Source organism: Symphodus melops (assembly GCF_947650265.1).
Source record: "Symphodus melops genome assembly, chromosome: 16".
Classification (NCBI taxonomy): domain Eukaryota; kingdom Metazoa; phylum Chordata; class Actinopteri; order Labriformes; family Labridae; genus Symphodus; species Symphodus melops.
Genome location: NC_136706.1, coordinates 2208237 through 2228437, shown reverse-complemented (window position 1 = coordinate 2228437; position 20201 = coordinate 2208237). Strand labels below are relative to the sequence as shown.

General features: G+C 43.6%; 1 protein-coding gene across 3 annotated transcripts; it reads right to left on the bottom strand.

Annotated features, from left to right (window-relative positions):
- Positions 1-602: 602 nt before the first annotated feature.
- On the bottom strand, positions 603-20175 carry LOC306836705 (metal transporter CNNM4). 3 transcript variants are annotated; one of them, XM_079363929.1, is made up of 8 exons: positions 17397-20175; positions 11313-11456; positions 10805-10939; positions 10373-10542; positions 7347-7443; positions 4705-4794; positions 2351-2526; positions 603-1535 (listed from the first exon to the last, which is right to left on the bottom strand). In XM_079363929.1, exons 1-8 carry the CDS (start codon positions 18913-18915, stop codon positions 1008-1010), a joined length of 2859 nt encoding a protein of 952 aa, XP_079220055.1. In that variant the 5' UTR covers positions 18916-20175; the 3' UTR covers positions 603-1007. The 3 variants fall into 3 exon arrangements, with proteins under 3 accessions (XP_079220055.1, XP_079220056.1, XP_079220057.1); XM_079363930.1 differs by lacking the exon at positions 4705-4794; XM_079363931.1 differs by lacking the exons at positions 603-1535; positions 2351-2526 and adding an exon at positions 3491-4597.
- Between the last annotated feature and the right edge of the window lie 26 nt (positions 20176-20201).

Below are 20201 nucleotides of genomic sequence, written 5' to 3'. Positions count from 1 at the left end.
TTTGCAAGATTACAGGATTTGTATTAAAAGTGGCAAAATCGGGCAAAATCAGCGTTATGGTTGTTCAACTTTCACCTCAGATCACAAAATCCTTAAAGTACAGTGAATCTGGTCTGTTTGCTGGAAGTGAAATAGACCCACCAGCAGCTCAGAACACAGAGAAATCCATTCCCACGTGTCTGTCCCTCGACTATAAAAGCCACCCCAAATCCCACACAATCATACAAACTGCTGTTCTATAACGAACTACAACTGAAGTTAAAACCTTGACTGTGTCAGAATTATGGAAGTTGCACTCTTTGGAAAAATAGAAACAGAAATTAAGATAAATAAATAAAGCTCAACTGTACTGGTTAACAGTAGTCTATGAAGCAGGGCCAAGGGGACGCAGCAGGAGAGTCTTCTGCTTATGTCCCACCAGCGATGACTTAAAGGGCCAGTTCACAGAAATTACAAAAATTTAACTTGCAAATGGTTTTAGTTTTGTGTGCCCTTATTTTCAACATTTCAGACATTTGGGGTTGGTTTTCAATTAATGGCTATTATTTTGGGTAAAAACAGTAACATAAAAATGGGAGGGTGTTTCTTTAAGACCCCCTTGCTGCTGTTAAGACTTTTATTTTCTGTGTTGAAAGCCGAAATCTCAAATTCTGATACCAAAACCAATCTGCAAGCCTGAATAACAAAAAAAAACAAACAAAAAAAAACATTTAAAACCTGGTGAACTGATTCTTTAAGTTAGATATATCCAGTCTAATCGCGCTCTCTAGTGTTCCTTGCGCCTTCCCCATCTTTGTAGTCTTTTCTTGATATTGTTTAGTGTTGGAGAGGGAGGGGAGGCATGCAGGAAGGAATAAAGGAAGATCTCTGTTTACAAAATACACGGATGTGCTGCTCCTCACACTTCCACACAAAAGTTCAGGAGACAACGAGCAAATAAGGGATCGTGTGCGAGTGTGTGTATTTGTAACCGAGTGCACAGGAAGTTTCCCCCACAGGGACTTGAGTTAGATGGTGCTCTCAGTATGTGTGTGACTAATGGTGTGGACCTGTGGTTGGGGGTGGGCCTGGCCGTGGCTCGGTCTGCGTTGGCTCACACAGTTCTGCTGCTCACTGAGCAGAGTGGTGGTCTCTCCCGCCCCGTTGTCCGAGCCGGCAGAAGAATGCTGGGACCTGGAGGAGGTCAGAGTCGGAAGGGGGTTGGACATGGCTATGCTCATGGAGGACACCGGGGTTTGGGAGATGGGGGTGTGGTTAATTGGAGGGGGCGTGGCTTGGGGCAGAGACTGGCTGGGTCTGCGTCCAGATGACGGAGTGGTTTGAGACAGCGTGCGGCTGCTTGGTGGCAGTTGAGTGCTAGATGGCTGGCGCTTCACAGGAGGCGTGGCCAGCGGCAGTGGAACGCGGGTCCCCGGTGGCGTGATGGGGGGCAATGAGGCAGACGTGTCCAGACGAGTGTGACTGCCGTCTGGAGTCTGAGGCGAGCTGTCGAGCCTGGAGGCCAGGAGGCCGTTCTGGTATTGAGCACGAGTGATCTAAAGAGAAACAACATCAATCAAACAAGACAAGCGATGGCTGGGATACGACGATAAAGCGAGAGTCTTTATTAAAACCTTATTGATCTTGGAAGGGAACGGCTCAGAAGATTATTTTAGTCAGACACCTTGAAACAGGCTTTAATGGCTGAAACACGACCTCTCAGGGCACTTGGTATATTTTCACTACGTCCACCGATTTATGGGAGTTGTCAGTCTACCCAAATGTGTGCCTAGAAAAAATACTGCGTCACTTTGTTCCGTCACTTTTTAAACCTCCTGGGGTCCAAACAGCACCATTTTTCATTTAACAAATCAGATTGGTGAAATAATATTTGATATCTGAAATATGGGTCCTGATTTTTCACGAGGGAGTTGGTGGTGAGCCCTAAGGCTGGACCAACAGCTGGACAACTACTGCTTTAAAAACACAGAAGTCACAGAGTGACACAAAAATGCTAATTATTCCAGGCAGAGGTAAAACAACAGATCCTGTGCTTTGGACGTAAAACAAGCATTTTTGTCAATACGTTTTTTTTTTAAGAACACCTTACTATTCAAGATAAAGGTATACATCTCTGTAGGGATCCTTTCTTAAATGTCTTCAGTCATGTATTACTGGTAATGAAAACACATTTACTGTATGGGAACCTGGCTTTCTTTTAACACTATAGAGTTTCATGATGTTCCTTTTAACATGAATGTTTTTCATATACTTTGCAGAAGTGAATGATTAAAATTCCACAATAGTACCCAAGCTAAAGCAAAAATGCTATAGAATCAGTTAAATGGTCCGTGTTGAACCTGTACATTACCTTCACAAACTGCATGTCTGTGAGGGCACGGACGCAGAAGTCTGGTATGTACTGGAAGGGCGTCCCTGGGATCTGGTTGATGCTCCCACCCACTGAGGCGCTGTCCGGAGCGCGCTCAGTGCAGCTCAGAGATGCTGAGCGGTTGAGGTTGCCCCCGTGTGACGGAGAACGAAACTCTGGGGTCGATAAAGAAGACGGTGAGCAAAACACACAGGTACTAACACATACATTTAAACATTAACAAAAGGAGGAAAAACACCGCCGGAAACGTCAGGAAAAAGAAGATGTGAAAACGTGGATAATGAAGGAAGACGTTCGTGAGAGCAGTAAGCATGATCACACAGCAACACACCACACACAAACAAATACACGTATATATAACATGAATATATATTAGTGTCAACATCATCATCCTACTGTGACTGACTGATGATAGAGATGAGATTGTGTTTGTTATGAAAAGAATGCGACAAACATGCCATGCGGTGAGGCAAAGTGCATCGTTTGAGCATTTTTATGGCTACAGTCCAGGACTGTCCGAGCTCTGAGGAGAAACCTCCCTGATTGGCTGGTTTTAGTGATGTCATGGAGGGTGGTGAAGGGCAGGAAGAGAGTCCTCGTTACCCTTCTTTCTTGACGTGTTGTGTTAAAGGAGAGAGAGCGACGGTGATCGGCCAGTTGAGGAGATTAAGTGGGAGGAACTAATGCTTAAAGGAATGGAATAGTTCAACATTTTGAGAAAAATATTTCTTTCTCTCTCAGAGTTAGGTTGGAAGATTGATAATGATTTCATGCCCTAAAGGTAGCTTTGTAGGACATTAGCTAAGATTAGCATAAACGGCGGATGAAAAGAGTAAGCTTATCTAGTTCTGTCAGCTAAACCAACGATCCTTTCCTAATTCAAGCTACTTCAGAAAATTTGGGGTTTTAACATCATTATGCATCTAGTTAACTAGTCTAGTTAACCTATATCTGTTCTACTACTGCTGGGATATAATTCCATAAATTTGTCAAAGTCAAGCTTATCAAATTACACAGATTTGTCTTGCTTTCTGTAGTTACAAAAATAAGAGTTTCCATTTTTTATGCTAAGCTAGGCCAAGCTGGCTAGCTGCTATGCTAATTGTAACAATCTTCTCATCACACTCAGAGAGGAAAGAAATTAAATAAGCATAATTCTCAAATGTCTTACTTATCCTTTAACCAGAGATATACGGTCAAGAAAGTATTTTTTGTTCTGGAATATCACAGAGGTTGTGCATTGAATCTGACTGTAAATCAATGGTTAAAGGAGAGGAGGTGTTAGGGGTTAGAGTTTAGTCTCAGTACGCCAAGAGCCCCATCCAGCAAGTTTGTCACCTCCTGCTGAGAAGTGAGAGTGTGTCTGCTTCTTAAACGTGTCATGATGAACAACCTTTGAAGAATTCTGCTGTTGATATTTACTGGTTTTTAGTTCTTGACTTGACAGTCCCTCTGCAATAAATTAACCTGAGCTTGTTACAGGTCAAAGGCTGCAGCACCCTACGTTACTCACCGACTAATAACAGAAAATAAACCTGTCCTGGTGTTTGAAATCTCATATTTATTTTCACTTATAAGTGAGAGAAATTAATTATGAGTTTTCAACTTGTACAAAACAGACGTTATTAAGATTGCTACCCCTACTTCTCTTGGAAGTAGAAATATGGTTTTAACTATTTTTATATTTCTTTTTTAAATGCATCACAGAAATATGTAAAACATGCGCTTGAAACCATTACATTTTAAAGTCATATCAAATTTGAAATATTATGCTTGATGCTGTTATTTGTATGGAAAACTCCCAATCGTGTTACTCTGAGTTTAAGTCTTACAGCTCAATCAAATATTGCAATTGTGCAATTATAAATATCCAATTTACTCTTTTGAGATATTTGGAAAGAGCAAAACTCTTGGCTATAAACTTGTATTTAGACATGTTCAACATTGAATCGAAACTTGGTTTTAGTTTCGGCAGCAGTCATTTGGTAAAATTTCAGCACTAATATTGACAAATTTCTGTTTTTAAATCAGTCTCAGATATGAATATAAAATGCTCATACTCTTAGTTAAGCTTATGTTTTAGATGCCTAGGTTAAGGAATAAAGATGACTCAAAGGGGCCAGCATTTGCTTGGAAAAGCATCAAAAAGCTAATTAAACTTTTACTATACAGACTGCCCCCCACATCTCGCGTTCACTCTGGGTCTTTACTTGCTGGAGCAGGGCTCTGGAGAGGATGAAGATAAAACAAAAAGAAAAAAGAAAAAGGAACAGGGTGAGATTGGCTCAAAGAGGATAACCTCCCTCCCTCCTCTAGCCCATGCAAGTCTTTACCTGGAAAACGAGTGAACAGAGAAAACCTCTTAAGAGAGAGGCGTCGTGGAGGGGGGGACGCCACTGACGGGGAGAGAGGAGGGGTGACAGCTGAGAGAGAGGAGGGACAGGAAGGGGCAGAGAAAGAGAAATGGGCTTGTTTATTTTTGTTTGTTTTGTATCACTTCAGCAGAGAGGGCATCTCTCATCCCTGTGTGATGCCACCAGGGGGCGTGTTCAGACTCTTTGAATGGGGCGGCCATGCCACCCTTGGCCATCCCTCTGGACACGCCATGTTTATAATCCTTTTAATAATCCCGTTCAGAAGCTCATTTCCAGTTACTCTACTCGCGTGTTCTCTCGAGAAACATTCCTGGTAAGCATTGAACTCTTGTTTCGATATGTTCTTCAGAGGAGATCCAGCTCTGTATTGTGTCTCAGCACACTTCACCAACCAAAGTCCAGTTCATTCAACGAGTAGGAGAGCTCCGACCAGTGCTCAAGCACGCCACACTTCGAGGTGTGCTTCGGCATGGTACCGTTCATGCACTAGCACAAACACAGATAGCCTATACAACATGGACAGCCTTCATTTTTGAGACGTCCCGGAGTGTTTTGGCTGTGTCTGACTAACATGACTTAAAATACGAGAACAGTAAAGTAGCGGTCATGTTCACTGTGTTGTTCTCCAAAATGCAGATGCAGACTCAAACTGCATGTCCCTTTTATCTGTTTATTTTTAGCCCGCCTGTCTTGTAAGCTAAGCACGCTTCATGACCCGCTGAAAGACTTGGCAGCAATTTCAACAACATCAATATGTGGTCTACCACTCTGAGCACTAAAAATATAGATTCAAAATCTCACCAAAACATTTTAACAATTGAGCCCAGGTAGAAATATTTTGCAACTTTTTGACCCCTTTAAGTCACAGTCAAATAGACAAGAGCTGATTTTAAATTATAAATGGGCATTAAGCATGTGAAATGTTCAAAAGTGTTTAACATACTGTATGTACATTTGACTCTGCACATGCACAGACACTGAGCAGCAGGACATACAGACGGCAGTTTATCCTGGACAGGAACAGGATAAAATAAACAGGACAGCAGGGAGGAAGAAGAAGAAGAAGAACAAAGTGAGGAGAAACATTTCAGCTGCAGTTACAATGCTGGACCACATGGAGGCAGCAGAAATACAACTTTAAAGGGATGCTGCCTGCAGACTGACACCAGCACCGGCTTTCATCCTCCACCTGCACACACAGCCTCCACCTCCCACTTCAAACATGCACTGAGTCCATGGCTGCATCTTTTTGTGTCAGCGCTGTGTAAATACGGCCTGTTATGTAACTGTGTGGATCTTTCACCACTTTGTCCTCATTTACTGCTTTGATTTACGTCTGTTTTTTTTATTTTGGGCTGAAATCTGACTTCAAAGCTTCATATCTGCACTCCTGCTGGCTGAAAACAGAAATAAATTCAGCAAAGCAAAGGATAAATGTGCTGGAGTTAGACTGACTTAATAACGTTGAGGCATGTCTTTACAAGGGGAGATAAAATATTAGATCATAAATAGAAAAACTGGTTGATTGAGGTTGAAAGGTGTTGTTAGTGTGTGTTGGTTTACGGAGTTGTTGTATGTTTTCTCTCTGTTTGAAGTCTATGCTAAGCTAATCTAAGCTAACCACATCCAGACTCCAGCTCCGTGCTAACTGCTCCGACATCGTCTCCTTTTATATTAAAGTAGTCTTCTTCACCCCGCTCGATCGTACAGCCTCTTATTTAAAGAATATTTTTACACCTGCAGTGCCCAAAGCTAATGATTGTTCTCCAGAACACATTATTAATCAGTCACATTAACATTTTAATTAACCCGATTAAGGTAAGCTTCTGTCTCAGTGAACAGGATGAACATCTCTTTAGTGTCTCTGGTTGATTTGTCAGGCGTCACCTGACCGCCCGGACGACACCAAACGAACTCTGCCTGACCTCCGTCAGCAGGAAGAGCTTCTTTAAGCCTAATTAACTTTCAGCTGGTCTCTAACACAAAGCTTCACTTCAAACTCACTGATATAGCACTTTGTCAAACCACAGCTTCAGAAACACATCTATGTTCTTAAGAAGTGTCTGCAGCTGTGAGCGTGACTCTTATTTCATTACAAATAAAACATTTACCTCAATCCTAAATGTTTACTACAAAGTCCAGAGAATTGAAGATTTGATTTTGTGTCATTATCGCCAAATGAGACAATAAATTGAGCAGCTGTAAAGAACAATGTTTGGTCCTTCTAACCTTCAATGTAGAAATAAAAGATAAACAATATGTTAGCCATCAACCAGTTAAGTGTAATAATATGTTAATAATATATCAAGAAGGGGATTTATTTTTTGTTAGTAGTTCTAATAATTAAATAAATCTTCCAACATAGGTGAGTAATAATGACAGACAAAACACGCATTTTCAACTGTGAAAAGAATTTGGTGAAAACAAGAAAAGTTTCAAAACAAAAAGAGCGAGTTAAAAAATAAAACAGGAGGAACCATGAAGCAAGTGTGAACTGTCTGATACAGCCAAACTGCATGTCTGTGTGTGTGTGTGTGTGTGTGTGTGTGTGTGTGTGTGTGTGTGTGTGTGTGTGTGTGTGTGTGTGTGTGCCGTCTCACCCATCGTTGGTGAGCTCAGAGCCATCACTCCGTAGTAGGAGAACGGCCCGGTTTCAAACTTCATGTTTTCGTTTCCAGCTTCCACCTCCACTCTCCCCTGAAACACACAAACACAAAAAAGACACACTAAAGTCATATTCCTGATAGTATGTGACATACATGTGTGTGTGTGCGCACACGTGTGTGTGTGTGTGTTTGAATGAGTGTGAGTGCACAAGTCGTCTCTTGTGGCAGGTAACTGAAACACTTTGACGTTCCATAAATATTACATCACACCTCAGGTGCAGTGTCCCTTTACCTATCTTCAACACACACACACACACACACACACACACACACACACACACACACACACACACACACACACACAAATGTATGTATTTCAGGTGTGAAACAGGAGCGGTCAGCCTCAGGTTGCACTCTGAGTGTCTGCAGTCACTTTATCCACACCTCAGGTGTCAACTAGAGTGCACACACACACACACACACACACACACACACAACAAACACACAACAAACACACCTCACATGAACAACACTCACAAACAGCGAGCAGCTCTGTTAAAGAAAGGATTGTAGGCAACGATAATGTGTAGAACAGATCAGACGTGTGTGTGTGTGTGTGTGTGTGTGTGTGTGTGTGTGTGTGTGTGCAGCCTGATTACACGCATGTAGGCCAAGAACAGAAGCATACACTTGATGTCAACACAACTCTGTTTCAAGTAAAGTGAAACAACAAATGTGCTGTATGAGATACTGAAAAGTGAGTGAATGCACAGAATCGTCACTAAAAGCATCAACATCAGCGTTTATCAATATTCACAGAACAACGTGTGTCGTGGTCGAATCTTTGTCGTGGGTCAGGTATTGCGTTTAATGTCATGTTGCGTTATATTGTTTGGTGTCATTTAGTTTAATGTTGTATTGTTTCGTAATGTATCGCTATCATTACGCATTAGCCATGTGCAGCGTTTGATTTAATGCCGTGTCGGGTCGTTTCATTTTGTATTGTTTGTAAATGATCACATGATGCTGGATCCTATAATATCGTAACGCATCATATCTGCGCTGCGTCGTTTCGTACCTTGACGTGTTGTGTTAGCAGGTTAAGCTATGCTAAGCCGTCACGTGGTTTTTATATTGTGTTTTGTCTCATCAGACTGTATCGTATTTTATTGTGTTGCATTTTTCCACCCCAAAAAAAAATATGAAAAAAAGACTAAAATAATGCCAAATTATTGTTCTGGTGATCCATTTCTCAATATGGTTCCAGCAACTATTCAATGGTAGGATTAAATAATAAGACAGTAGGTCTATTGGGTTTTTGAGTTATATTCATCTATTTCCAATAATTTAGAAAACATGCAGAAAAGCTGCTGAAGGTTCTTAATGAGGCTTTGAGGAATGAATAAACGCGGTCACTTAGGCGTCTGAATGGCTCTGGTTGTGTGATCTCAGTGTGTCAGAGGGGCTCCTCTCTGCACGACCTTCACTAATAGATCCTCTTACACAAGCCGGAGACACACAGGGGGGTTGGGCGGGGGGGATTGAGGGGTTAAGGAGGCTGAAAGAGAAGAAAAGCAGATGAGACGAGACAGTGAGTGGCGTTGAAAATCAGCAGAGGAGCGACTGAAGTGTGAAGTAAAAGAGCAGAAAGAGAGGAAGTTTAGGGGATGAACGAGGAGACGAAGAGGAGAAGGAGGAAGGGCTGTCTGTCAGTAAATCCCTCCTCTGCACCAGGAAGAGACGAGGGGACGGAAAGAGAGGGAGGGATGGAAGGAGGGAGAGCTGGAGCCGGCTTCACACTTTTAATGGGCATTTTTGTGCCTCTCATTTTGTCCCATTTTAATAATTATGAACAACAGTTCAGTACAGGATTTAAACAGGTGGCTCAGCAGCGTATAGTACAAATCTGATTAACAGCAATATACAACTCACAATGCTTGTTTTTATTGATCTGAAACCCAACACAACACTGTGGAGTTGTATTTGGGTGTAATACCGACACTGACCACTGGGTTAAGTCTTGGCGATTGCTGTGCATAAAGCCAAGGCTTCAGGTAATGGATTCAGGTGTGTGTTTGGAGTCATGTAGTTTCTTGATTATCACTGAACCTGATCATGAACTGAAATATAAAGATTGAAAACTCATGAGAAGGGTGTCAGACATTCATTTGCTGCAACGCCAAGAGCACGCATTTCACAATTCATACCTCAGAGGTGACTGCTTTGTTTAAAAATACTAGTTAAGATACAGACAGAATCTTTGTCTACATCTGCAAGTGATGTGCACATGTTTGTTTTTTTTAAACATCAGGAACGCTCATTTCAATCTATCAGTAAAATGTGTTTGAGCTTAGAGAGGCACTGACGGCTTATGACAGGAGGTTTATCGTTCTGATCTTTTAAACATTTAAGAGTTTCTATGACTACAAATATCATCCAACCGTCTTTAAATCACGTTTTAAAGCCTGCATGGTGTTTAAGTAAACACTTGCTTTCTCGTCAGGCGAGTCTTAAAAGGTCGACCTGTAAGGGTGCTAATGCCCCGCTCCAGACTGACGGCCCGACCTGGGATAAACCCGTGTTTGTTACCAGATTAAACAGGACGACCTGTGCGGCCTAATCTCAGCTCGTTAGGATTCTTCATTAACCGTTAGCACCGCTCCGAGGTGAAATGTCACATTTTTAAAACTCACTTTCATGAAGAAGGAAAGAATTTCCTTCTTCATGAATTTCCAACATTTCAAGCAGTGAAAACACGAAAGCACGACATTGAATTTCCCTCGGGATCAATAAAGTATCTATCTATCTATCTATCTATCTATCATTCAGGTCTCATTTTGAGCTTATCAGGACTTGTCAGGTGAATGTGGCTTTCATTAAGAGTAATGAGATATTTTTTTAATTAGGCAATCGCATCGATAAATACATGTTTGCATTTTGATCTTGTGTGTGTGTGTGTGTGTGTGTGTGTGTGTGTGTGTGTGTGTGTGTGTGTGTGTGTGTGTGTGTGTGTGTTGTACCTGCAGGATGAGGACGAAGTAGTCGACAGGTTTCCCTCTCTGGTACAGGAAGTGCAGCGGCGAGCGCTTGTCGCTCTCGTTGAATTTGAGCTCCTGGATGACGTCGGGGTGTCTGAGGACCCTCAGCAGGACTTTCTCTGTGATCTGGAACGGGCTGAACAAACTCACCTCTGAGGGGGAGGAGGGAAAAAGATGGGGGGGGGACATCAGGGGGGAGGATTGTGAGAATTAAAAAAAAAGGCTGCTCTGAAGTAGTCAAAATTAGTTTTGAACATATTGACTAAAATCCTGTGTTAGAAGATAAATACAATAACAGACTTAATACTCTGTAAATAAATATTGATACCAGGAAAGTGTTTAGGCTCAAAGAGTCCCTCAGAGGTCAGTATGTTTTAGACTCTATCACATTAGCCCCGCCCCCTGAGCTCTCACCTGTTGCCAGGAAACGATGAGCGGCCAACATGAGCTGAGGAGAGATCTTCACTTTGCTGTCAGCGTCGTTCTTGAAGGCCGAGAAGTCGGGCTTGTTTTTATTGGGGTCGACCTTTTTCCTGTTTCTGTTGTCGGCTGTGGAGACGCAGAAAATGGAGGCGGGATTAAGGGAGTTGAAAAGACGGCGAGCCAGAGAAGCTCCGAACACAATATTTACAAAGTGGAAAGTTAGTGAGGCGCCCCCCCCCCTCCATGATTATTATGATTATCTTTCACGCTTTTCCTGTTAAGGGATGCAAGAATATCAGTGTGTTACCATCCAGTGTGTGTGTGTGTGTGTGTGTGTGTGTGTGTGTGTGTGTGTGTGTGTGTGTGTGTGTGTGTGTGTGTGTGTGTGTGTGTGTGTGTGTGTGTGTGTGTGTGTGTGTGTGTGTGCGCGCATGTCGTTTGTTTCAGGTTGCGACTTTTGTCACCGTGCCAAAGCTGGAACAAGGAAACGCTGACTCACTGTAGAGGTCGGACTCGTCCAGGATCTCGGACTTGATGATCTCCTCGATGACGTCCTCTAAGGTGACCAATCCCAGCACCTCGTAGAACGGATCTCCCTCCCCCTCGTTGTTCACCTTCTGGACGATGGCCAGGTGGGATTTACCTGCAGGGACAAGAGATCACCTGAATGTCACAACCAGCTGTGATATAAACACACACGCACATCAGCATTGGGATCCTCTTTTGACGCCCCTCCATGTTCCCACAAAGTGTTGATGAAGAAACTGTCAGGGAAAAGTAGGGCAGCATCAAAGACGAAGAAGTGAGGCTTGATGCTGCTGTTCGATCTGTCAGCGGATTTATCCCGACCGCTGGGAGGACAGATTGAAGCCTTAAAATAGCCCGGAGTGGACTAAGAGCTTTGAAGAGAAAGGAGCAGGAAGAGGAGCCAGAACAAGATAAAGGAGGAGGAGGAGGAGGAGGAGAAAGAAAGAGAGGGGAAGTGTGGAAGAGGAGAAACAGCAGATTAATCCTCTCCTGGCTCGGTTTGTCTCATTAAAAAAAAATCGACATCTACTTGCTTCTGTTTCTGGCTCGGTTTGAAACGTGATGTAAGAACGGTGACGGCTGCCAACGTCCACTGAGTGAAGACACTTTATGTGCTGAGCAGGACGGAGGCTGTCACTGCCGGGTCAACTCCAGACAACGCCTTCTTCTATTTCTGCCCCTTTTTTTTTTTTTACTGATGCTGCTGCTGTGTCATGTCACGTGTGTGTAGAGGGTTTGTGTGTACGTGTGGACCAAAGTAACTCAAATCTGCCCTCTCAGAGCGAGACTGTTAAAAAGTTCTGAATTGTTCACAGTATTTATTTTTTGATCTTTTAAAATATTCCCCTTCATTTATCTGTAAATCTAAAAAAATAAAGCAAAAAAAAAAAAAAAAACAGGATATTTTCCACTCCATCAACGTGTTGCAGTTTGCATAAATAACCTTTTAATCTTTTTGATTATGAGACAGTGATGCCTTCCAAAAACAGCATGTTCGACTTTGTTTGGACTTTTATGTGCCGTCATCGTAGAGACAGAAAAGGGGATTTTTGTGTTTATTAGAGAGATAGGACAGTGGACAGAGATGGAAATCAGGGAAAGAGAGAAAGGATTGACATGCGGGAAAGATGCCACAGGTCGGATTCAAACCAGGGTTGCTTGTGTTGAGGACTACAGTCTCCATATATGGGACGCAAGCACTAATCACTGCGACACAAGCTCCCCCAAGAAAACAGCATTTTATTCATGAAAACACAGCTCGACCTTGATTTTGGGGGTCGTTGGTGCACTTTGTCAGAGAGGAGTTGCATCTCTATGATGCACGAACGGTTGGTTTACTATGTTTTATTTCTATGCTTAACAGACGCAGGACACATCAGCACTGCATGTATAAATATGCCCGTCTGATAACAGCCTGCTAATAAAGCATCAGGAGGTTTCTCATAACTCATGCTGTATCTTGTGATTCCTTCCAATCAGCTAAAAACAGAAGAGCGATAAATAAACAAATATCAAAGAGAGGACTCATCGTTTTTAGGTCCATCTGCTGTTCTTCATGATTCACATCAACATGCCTTTTCTACATCCACTCCATGAATCCAAAATAAATCTGAAAATCTTTTTATTTAGCACTTAATTTTCTTTGGACCACTGGAGGTAGACGGTTGTAATGCACCGCCACACAGTCGTTTTGGACGCCCCTGGGTTTGCCAGATATGAGAGCAGTTATCAGGTGAACAGGTGTTGCAGTGATGGAAGCGGGCAGTGGAACTGCTTCAGATAGAAGTGATTGTACCCGAGCTAAAAAGCCTCTGCATGTTTCTAATAAGCTCCAGCAGCAGAAAGCTGCTCAAACTAGGATCAATGTTGGAGATGAAACATGGAGAGAGGTTAGAACGCAGAAAGCTTTACAGACCCATGCAGAGCTGGCTAAACACTGAAGCTACAGTGTCCACCACACGCAGAGCTGGCTAAACACTGAAGCTACAGTGTCCACCACATGCAGAGCTGGCTAAACACTGAAGCTACAGTGTCCACCACATGCAGAGCTGGCTAAACACTGAAGCTACAGTGTCCACCACATGGTGACCTACATGAGCATCCACTGTAGAGAGGAGGGGTGGAGACAGCTCTCTGTGATGTTTTGATGCAGTATCCTTTTTAAACGCCTCGGTCAGAGTTACATACTGCTCCTTTAACTTTGTTGTAATAATGATGATTTTTGTTTAGACGAGTAAGAAAAACAGGGGAAAAAAACAAACAACAAAATATCAAAAAAAGCTAAAACATTTGTATGGATATCAGTGATCAGCCAAAATTAAATGAGTACATCCCATAATAACAGCTGCTGAGTTTGATGCAGATGTATAGAGAGGCTAAGCTGCAGGAGAAAAGCTTCTGTGAGTTAAACGCAGAATGAGTTACAGTCAGAGGAGAACAGACGGACCGACTCTGCAGTGACGTCAGGACACTAAAGAGCAGAAACGCTCCGTGTGTGTGTGTCCATGATGACTCATCATCTCCGCTCACATCTGAGCGCGAACTGTCACCACCACAACACAAGCAGGCCTGTTCGCCTTAGTGTTTGTACAGTCAGCACAGAGATGAAGCCAACAGAAAGTGACAGGATGACTCACTCTCCTCGTTATCATGGGCATCATCGGCTGACTGCGTGACCTCTAAACTCCCTGCGCTCAGGGGTCAGAAGCCCCGCAGCAGCTTCATGTTAGCCGTTAGCTTCAGGGGACATCAGCAGAATAAAAACAGGAGCTGACACGAAAGATTTAACCTCGACTCTGAGAGGGACTTTTTTTCTGTTCTGTCTTTCTTTCAAGGTTAAAATGTTTTGAATCTGATTAAGCAACTTCTAAAATGTGCGAATTTAACAAAAAATACAAAGATGCCAGTTTAAGAAAATTATCAAGGACAGTTTTAGTACATAGTAGGATTCATAATAGACATCTTCTTCATTAGACAGATGCAGAGTAGAGAAATGTGTGTATTAAAAAAAAAACTTACAGGTAAACTCCGGGCCAGTAAAGGTTTGCAAGTTAAGACAGTGTGCATGAAGTTTACCTGTTAATGTGATATGATTTAAAACTATAATAATGATAAATACTCGGATGAGAAAAATAATCTTCATAAAATGAAGCCTGAGAAACAAAACATAGACGCTGTAAATGTTTAAAATGTTGGACAAACAGCATCATAATGAGATTTAAGTGATTCAGCGCAGTCAGTTGATTTAGGTTGTCAGAATATGGAGCCTCCTGTAAAAATGTACCAATCAAATCAGCACTGATTTCTTTTGTGCTGTGGACAGATTGTCTGAGTGTCTGTTCGGACAATTTGAAACAACAACGCTCGTTAAGCTTCTTTGGGATGAATTCATAAAAACACGGGAGCTATAAAAAAGCCACAGACGAATGAAACTGAGCTTCTTTCTGGAGAATCTTTCCAATGAGAGTCTGCAGGACAGGTGATAAAAGACGTTTCTTAATCTGTTACTGGTGGGATAAAGTCAGGCTTACTTGTGTCATGCCTGCCCAGAATCATAATTACATAACATGGAAAACAAATTGCATTCCAATAATCTCTAAAAAAAAATGATGCAGCTTTCTCTATGTTCCTTTATGTTGTTGTTTTTTTAAATCACAGTGAAGAAAATTATCTCTAATATGTGGAAATAGCTTCGTTATCATCCTAATGAGCTTTATTTCACTGCCGGCCTGACATTGTTTTCATATCTGCAGCTTTGTATTCACGGTGTGGAGATTTCCCGCACTAATCCCCCGCGCCTGAATGTGCAGATTTTCATCCCATCAAAAGGTTACAACGACGGCTCATTTCACTGATTAGTCCGTGCCCGGAGAGAAGACGATCATCAGCAGCTGCAGAGATGATGAGAATAAAAAAAAAAACCTGCCGCAGGATTATGCGACACACGGATATGTGGCCAATAAAACAAAACGAGGTGCTCCGTGAAGTTTGTTCACTGTGCAGCCAAACAGGAAATGCTTTTGGATTGTGGTTGTATCTGAAACTCATCATTAATTGTTTTTATTTGATTATCTGTTCCCCCAACTGGTTTATAAAAAGCCCACGCTGCAAAAACTCAGCTCACCAAATGCATTCATCTCGTTTACAAATTATTTAGTTTTACATTGACAAGTTTCTCTTCTATAGACTGGTACAGTAATGAGTCCTAAAACCAGGAAGTGAGTTAGGATTTTAGAGCCATGGGTTCCTAACTCAAAAAGTCAATAGGGATTTTGAATGGACAGAAGATAGTCAGAAATAAGGGCGAGAGAGAGAGAGAGAGAGAGAGAGAGAGAGACAGCGGGGAATGACATGCAGGAGAGGAGTCGCAGGTCGGACTGAACCTGGACCAGCTGCTTTGAGGCCGCAGACTCCAGCGACTTGTGGGTGAAGTTGTTTGCTGCTGACAGCCCCGTACTGATTTAACCATTAGTTATATTTATAATGTCAGAGCTCCTGTATGTCTACAGACTTTATTTACAGATCATTTATGTGTAAGTCATACAGAGGCGTGATTGTTTTTCTCATCACTGGAAAGTTTGTGGTGAAATCTGTTTTATAGACCACGGCGCAGTTTCTACCAACTCTCAGCAGACGGGAATTATTCCACTTCAGCTGCTCGGGGCTATTAGCGTGTTTGTGTTTGTGAACTGAAAGCTTTCAGCAATGAGGCAGAGTATATCTATAAATTATAGAAACTAACGTCACTGGAGCACACAGACGCACCGAGTTAGTTAGCTTTCCCTGAGTGTGTGTGTGTGTGTGTGTGTGTGTTTTTGTGAATCAGGCTGCTGTGCGTTTTTTACAGACTTACAAACTGCTACAGATGACGGATTCTCTTAGATCATTTTTTCAGAGAGCACGAGTTATTAATTTCTGTCAGGACCTAAAGACAATTTCAACTAAAATCTTAAAAAGTGGATCTGGAGAAAATGACCAACCCTGACTTTACTCTAAGTGTTAAAGTGCTCTTGTCTGTGTCAGGCAAAGAGCCAGCAGAGCTTCTACATTTCTATATTAAAATAAATCCTGCTGTTCAGGGCACAGGTAGCCTAGCAGTACTGCTGTGCTCCATGTATGAAGGCTATAGACCTCCAAGCTGTGGACCCGGGTTCAAGTCCGAACCACATGTCACTCTCTCTCTTCGACAGCCTACTCCATCCACTGTCCTATCATAATAAAAGGCTGGAGGTATCTGGTCTTCAAAACACTGATGGAAACTCTGCTTTACAGTCTTTTGACATCCTCATCCGTCATTCCGTCATAAAAATCCACCTCAGTCCCGATCCCCGGTCCCCCCATAACCATAAGCACTGTATGTCCTGTTGTCCCACATGTATCTCCCTGTGTTCACCCTCTGCCCTTAAAACTGTATACTGGTGAAAAAGAATTTCCCCTCGGGGACAATAAAATAAAAAGTCAAAGTCAAAGTCATTCTTTCTACTGTAACACCCCCCCCCCCCTGCCTGTGGCTAGAAAAGATGAAAACTGGGGCTGTTTTTAATTGATACTTGATCAAGTATATCCTCATAATCTTTTAATTAGCTATCATGCATCCCTTCTGCTACAGATATCGTTTTAAAATTTAATTGTTCATGTGTGTTTTTCTGTTCATGCTATTTGGTCCCTGTTTGATTTATATTTATCTCAAGATGGCATCTGGTTTGTTACATTTATATTGCCTATATATATATTTTTTTTTTGTGCTCTTTTTTCTCGCTTCCCTGCATTACTGGGACATACAAATTAAGGTTTTGAAGAATTACAAGAACCTTAAACTTGTGCTTGGGTGCAGAACTTGTGTAAATGTACATTTCATCTCTATATTTGCTGCACTGCTTCAAATGAGTCACTTGCATGTTGTGTGTGTTTGAAAGTAGGCTGATTTTCCATTCATCAATAAAGCAGATCAATACAGACAGAGCTCACAGAGGGGGGGAGGAGAGAGAAGGATGTTGTGGGATGTTCATGGAGTGATGGCCGCAACCAAACGTGCGCATGCGCAGTAAATACGCACCTTTCTTGAACTCCTCCAGCATGGCGTCCAGCTTGGTGTCGTGGAACACAAAGTGGACCGGGTGGTTGTAGAACTTGGTGATGGTTTTCAGGGTGGTGCAGTCGTCTGGGTCCACGAAGGCCAGGTCTTTCACGTACAGGATGTCCACAATGTTAGACCTCTCGTCGTCATAAACCGGAATGCGCGTGTATCCGCTCTCCATGATCTCTGACATGGTGTTAAAGTCCAGAACTGCGTCCGCCTGGATCATGAAGCAGTTCCCGATGGGAGTCATCACGTCCTCCACGGTTTTGGTTCTGAGCTCGAGCGCGCCCTGGATCATGTTGAGCTCCTCTTTGACCAGGTCGTTGTACGGCTCCGTCACCTTCAGCATCCCCACCAGCTTCTCCCGGTTGTACACGGTGCCGATCTCCTGGCCCAGCAGGACGTCCAGCAGCTTGCTCACCGGGAACGACACCGGGAAAGTGAGGAACATGAAGAACTTGGTGACCATGATGGTGTTGGCACCCACAGCCAGCCCGTGGCGCGAGCACAGCGCCTGAGGGACGATCTCTCCAAAGATGACGATCCCCACGGTGGAGGCCACCACGGCACCGAGGCCGGAGCCGATCAGGTCGTCGAGCAGGATGGTGAGGGTGGTGTTCACGAGGACGTTACCGAGCAACAGCGAGCACAGCAGATAGTTACCTTTGCTGCGAATGGGTTCGATCTTCTGCGCGTATTTCTTCTCCTTGTCGGTGCCGCAGCTCTGCACGATGCGCAGCTCCATGGGGTCCAGCGCCATCAGGCCCAGGTTCAACCCGGAGAACATCCCGGAGAGCACGAGGAGACAGGAAATCAGGATGACCTGCAGCCACAAGGGCAGCAGGGATTTCTTCTCCTCCACCACCAGCAACCTGCCATCGCTGTCCCCGAGAAGCACCCACCTGCTGCCGTCCACGCTCGCCGTGCACAACGCGTACTCCTTCTGCGGCTCACTCTTGCGCAGCGGCTTCACGTGCATGGTGAGCACCCCGGACGTGCCTCTGCTGCTCACGTTCATGAAGGTCCCGACACTGATGTCTTTCGTGAAGTCAACACAAGTCCTGTCCGGTCCCTCCATCATGCCGCTGCTGCCTCCTCTTGCAGCCGCCACTGCCCCATCCTCCTCCTCGTCCGCTCCTGCTTCCTCCCCTCCTGTGACCTCCGTGAAGCGGATCTGCGTCCAGGTGCCCGAGTGGAGCTGCACCCCGTAAAACCGGAGCTGAACGGAGCTCTCCTCTGTCACCTGGATGACACCGTCGTCATTGGTACTGGCCGGCTTGTCGCTCCTCTCCAGCCGCATGCCGAGCACCTGGCTCCCGCTGCTGCTGCCACCGGACCCCGTCGCTGCTGCTGCCGCTGCTGCAGCTGCCGCCTCTGTGCGCCCCCCGACCGCGCTCCATAGGCAGATAACGACAGTGAGAATGTAACCCTGCTGCCCGCTCCATTCTGTCGCCATGTTTGTTTCACTGCTGGGCGACCTGGGGGCTGACGTCATTTACTCATGTCCGTGCGGCCCCGCCCCCCGCCGGCCCATCAAACACACACACACACACACAGACATTAACACCGCCTACCGGACAGTGACAGGTAGAGCTAATAAACAAACACACACTCCCCTTTTTCTTTCTCACACCCACATTTTACTGTCTGTTTTACTGCACTCCTTGTTGCTGCAGCAAGTGGAGGTCTACACCTCCCAAAATAGGCATGCACTCTGCGTCAACCCCCCCCCCCCTTATTGTCTGTCAGGCTCGGGGCAATGCGGCGCGCGCGGATGCTGATGCTGTTTTGGACAGCGGTTTTATCGTCCAATTGCATCCAGCGCCAGCTGCTGTTATGTAAAGGCAAAAGGCATCTGTGCACCCCCATCATATCCCCCCCCCCATCCCCTCATCCTCATCCTGCACCATCATCCCGCATCTCTCTGGCACAGAGCCCGCTGCGAGCTGCAGACACTAAGCACAGTTTTCTCCAGAGGAGCTCCATGTAGAGTCCCACATGAACATACAATGATAACAGCAAAAACGTTTTATTATCCTCGACCTGTCTCTTCGTTTATTAACCTTCTTTATTTATTATTAGCTCCTAATATTCATGATCTGCAGTTACGTAATACATACATGGCATGTTTTTCTGTCCTTGCTTACACTGCCCCGCCCTCTAGTGGTCAGAGATGTCTAATGATTTTGATCAGAGGGAAAAAAATACAATACTTTCTCCCAAGTTGTGCAGTAATTATAATTAATTGCATAACTACAAAATACTATATGAACCCTTAAAAAAGCTCCGCTAAATAAAGGTTAAAAAAAGTCAAAACAAGACATTGGATTTCAATTGGATTGTTGATAATTATTTCATCATGTCATATTGTATTCATGGTTACTGTGACGTCACTGTGTGCTACAGATTATCATCACAGGAAACATTCCTTCACACAAAACATTGCAAGTGAGAAGTGTGCAGGAGCTTGCGTGCACATTTTGGGATGGGGTGGGTGCACATGTTTTAAATTAAGACTTTGAACACAAGTATTTTTGTGTCATACATTTTTTCTTTTCTTTTTTTTCTCTTATGTATCAGAGTCACGTGATTCGTGAGGGGAAATGACAAATAAACAGGACCTTGAATCTTTTATGTTCTCTTTAAATTATTTAAAAAGAGAGAGTCAGGGAGTTTCTGCTCTGTGGGTTCAGGTTGTTATTGCCCGTCTTTGGAGAAATCCAGAACTTGAGAGGCAGTTTTCAATTTACAGGCTTTTTTTTTTTTAAACTAGCAGAAGAA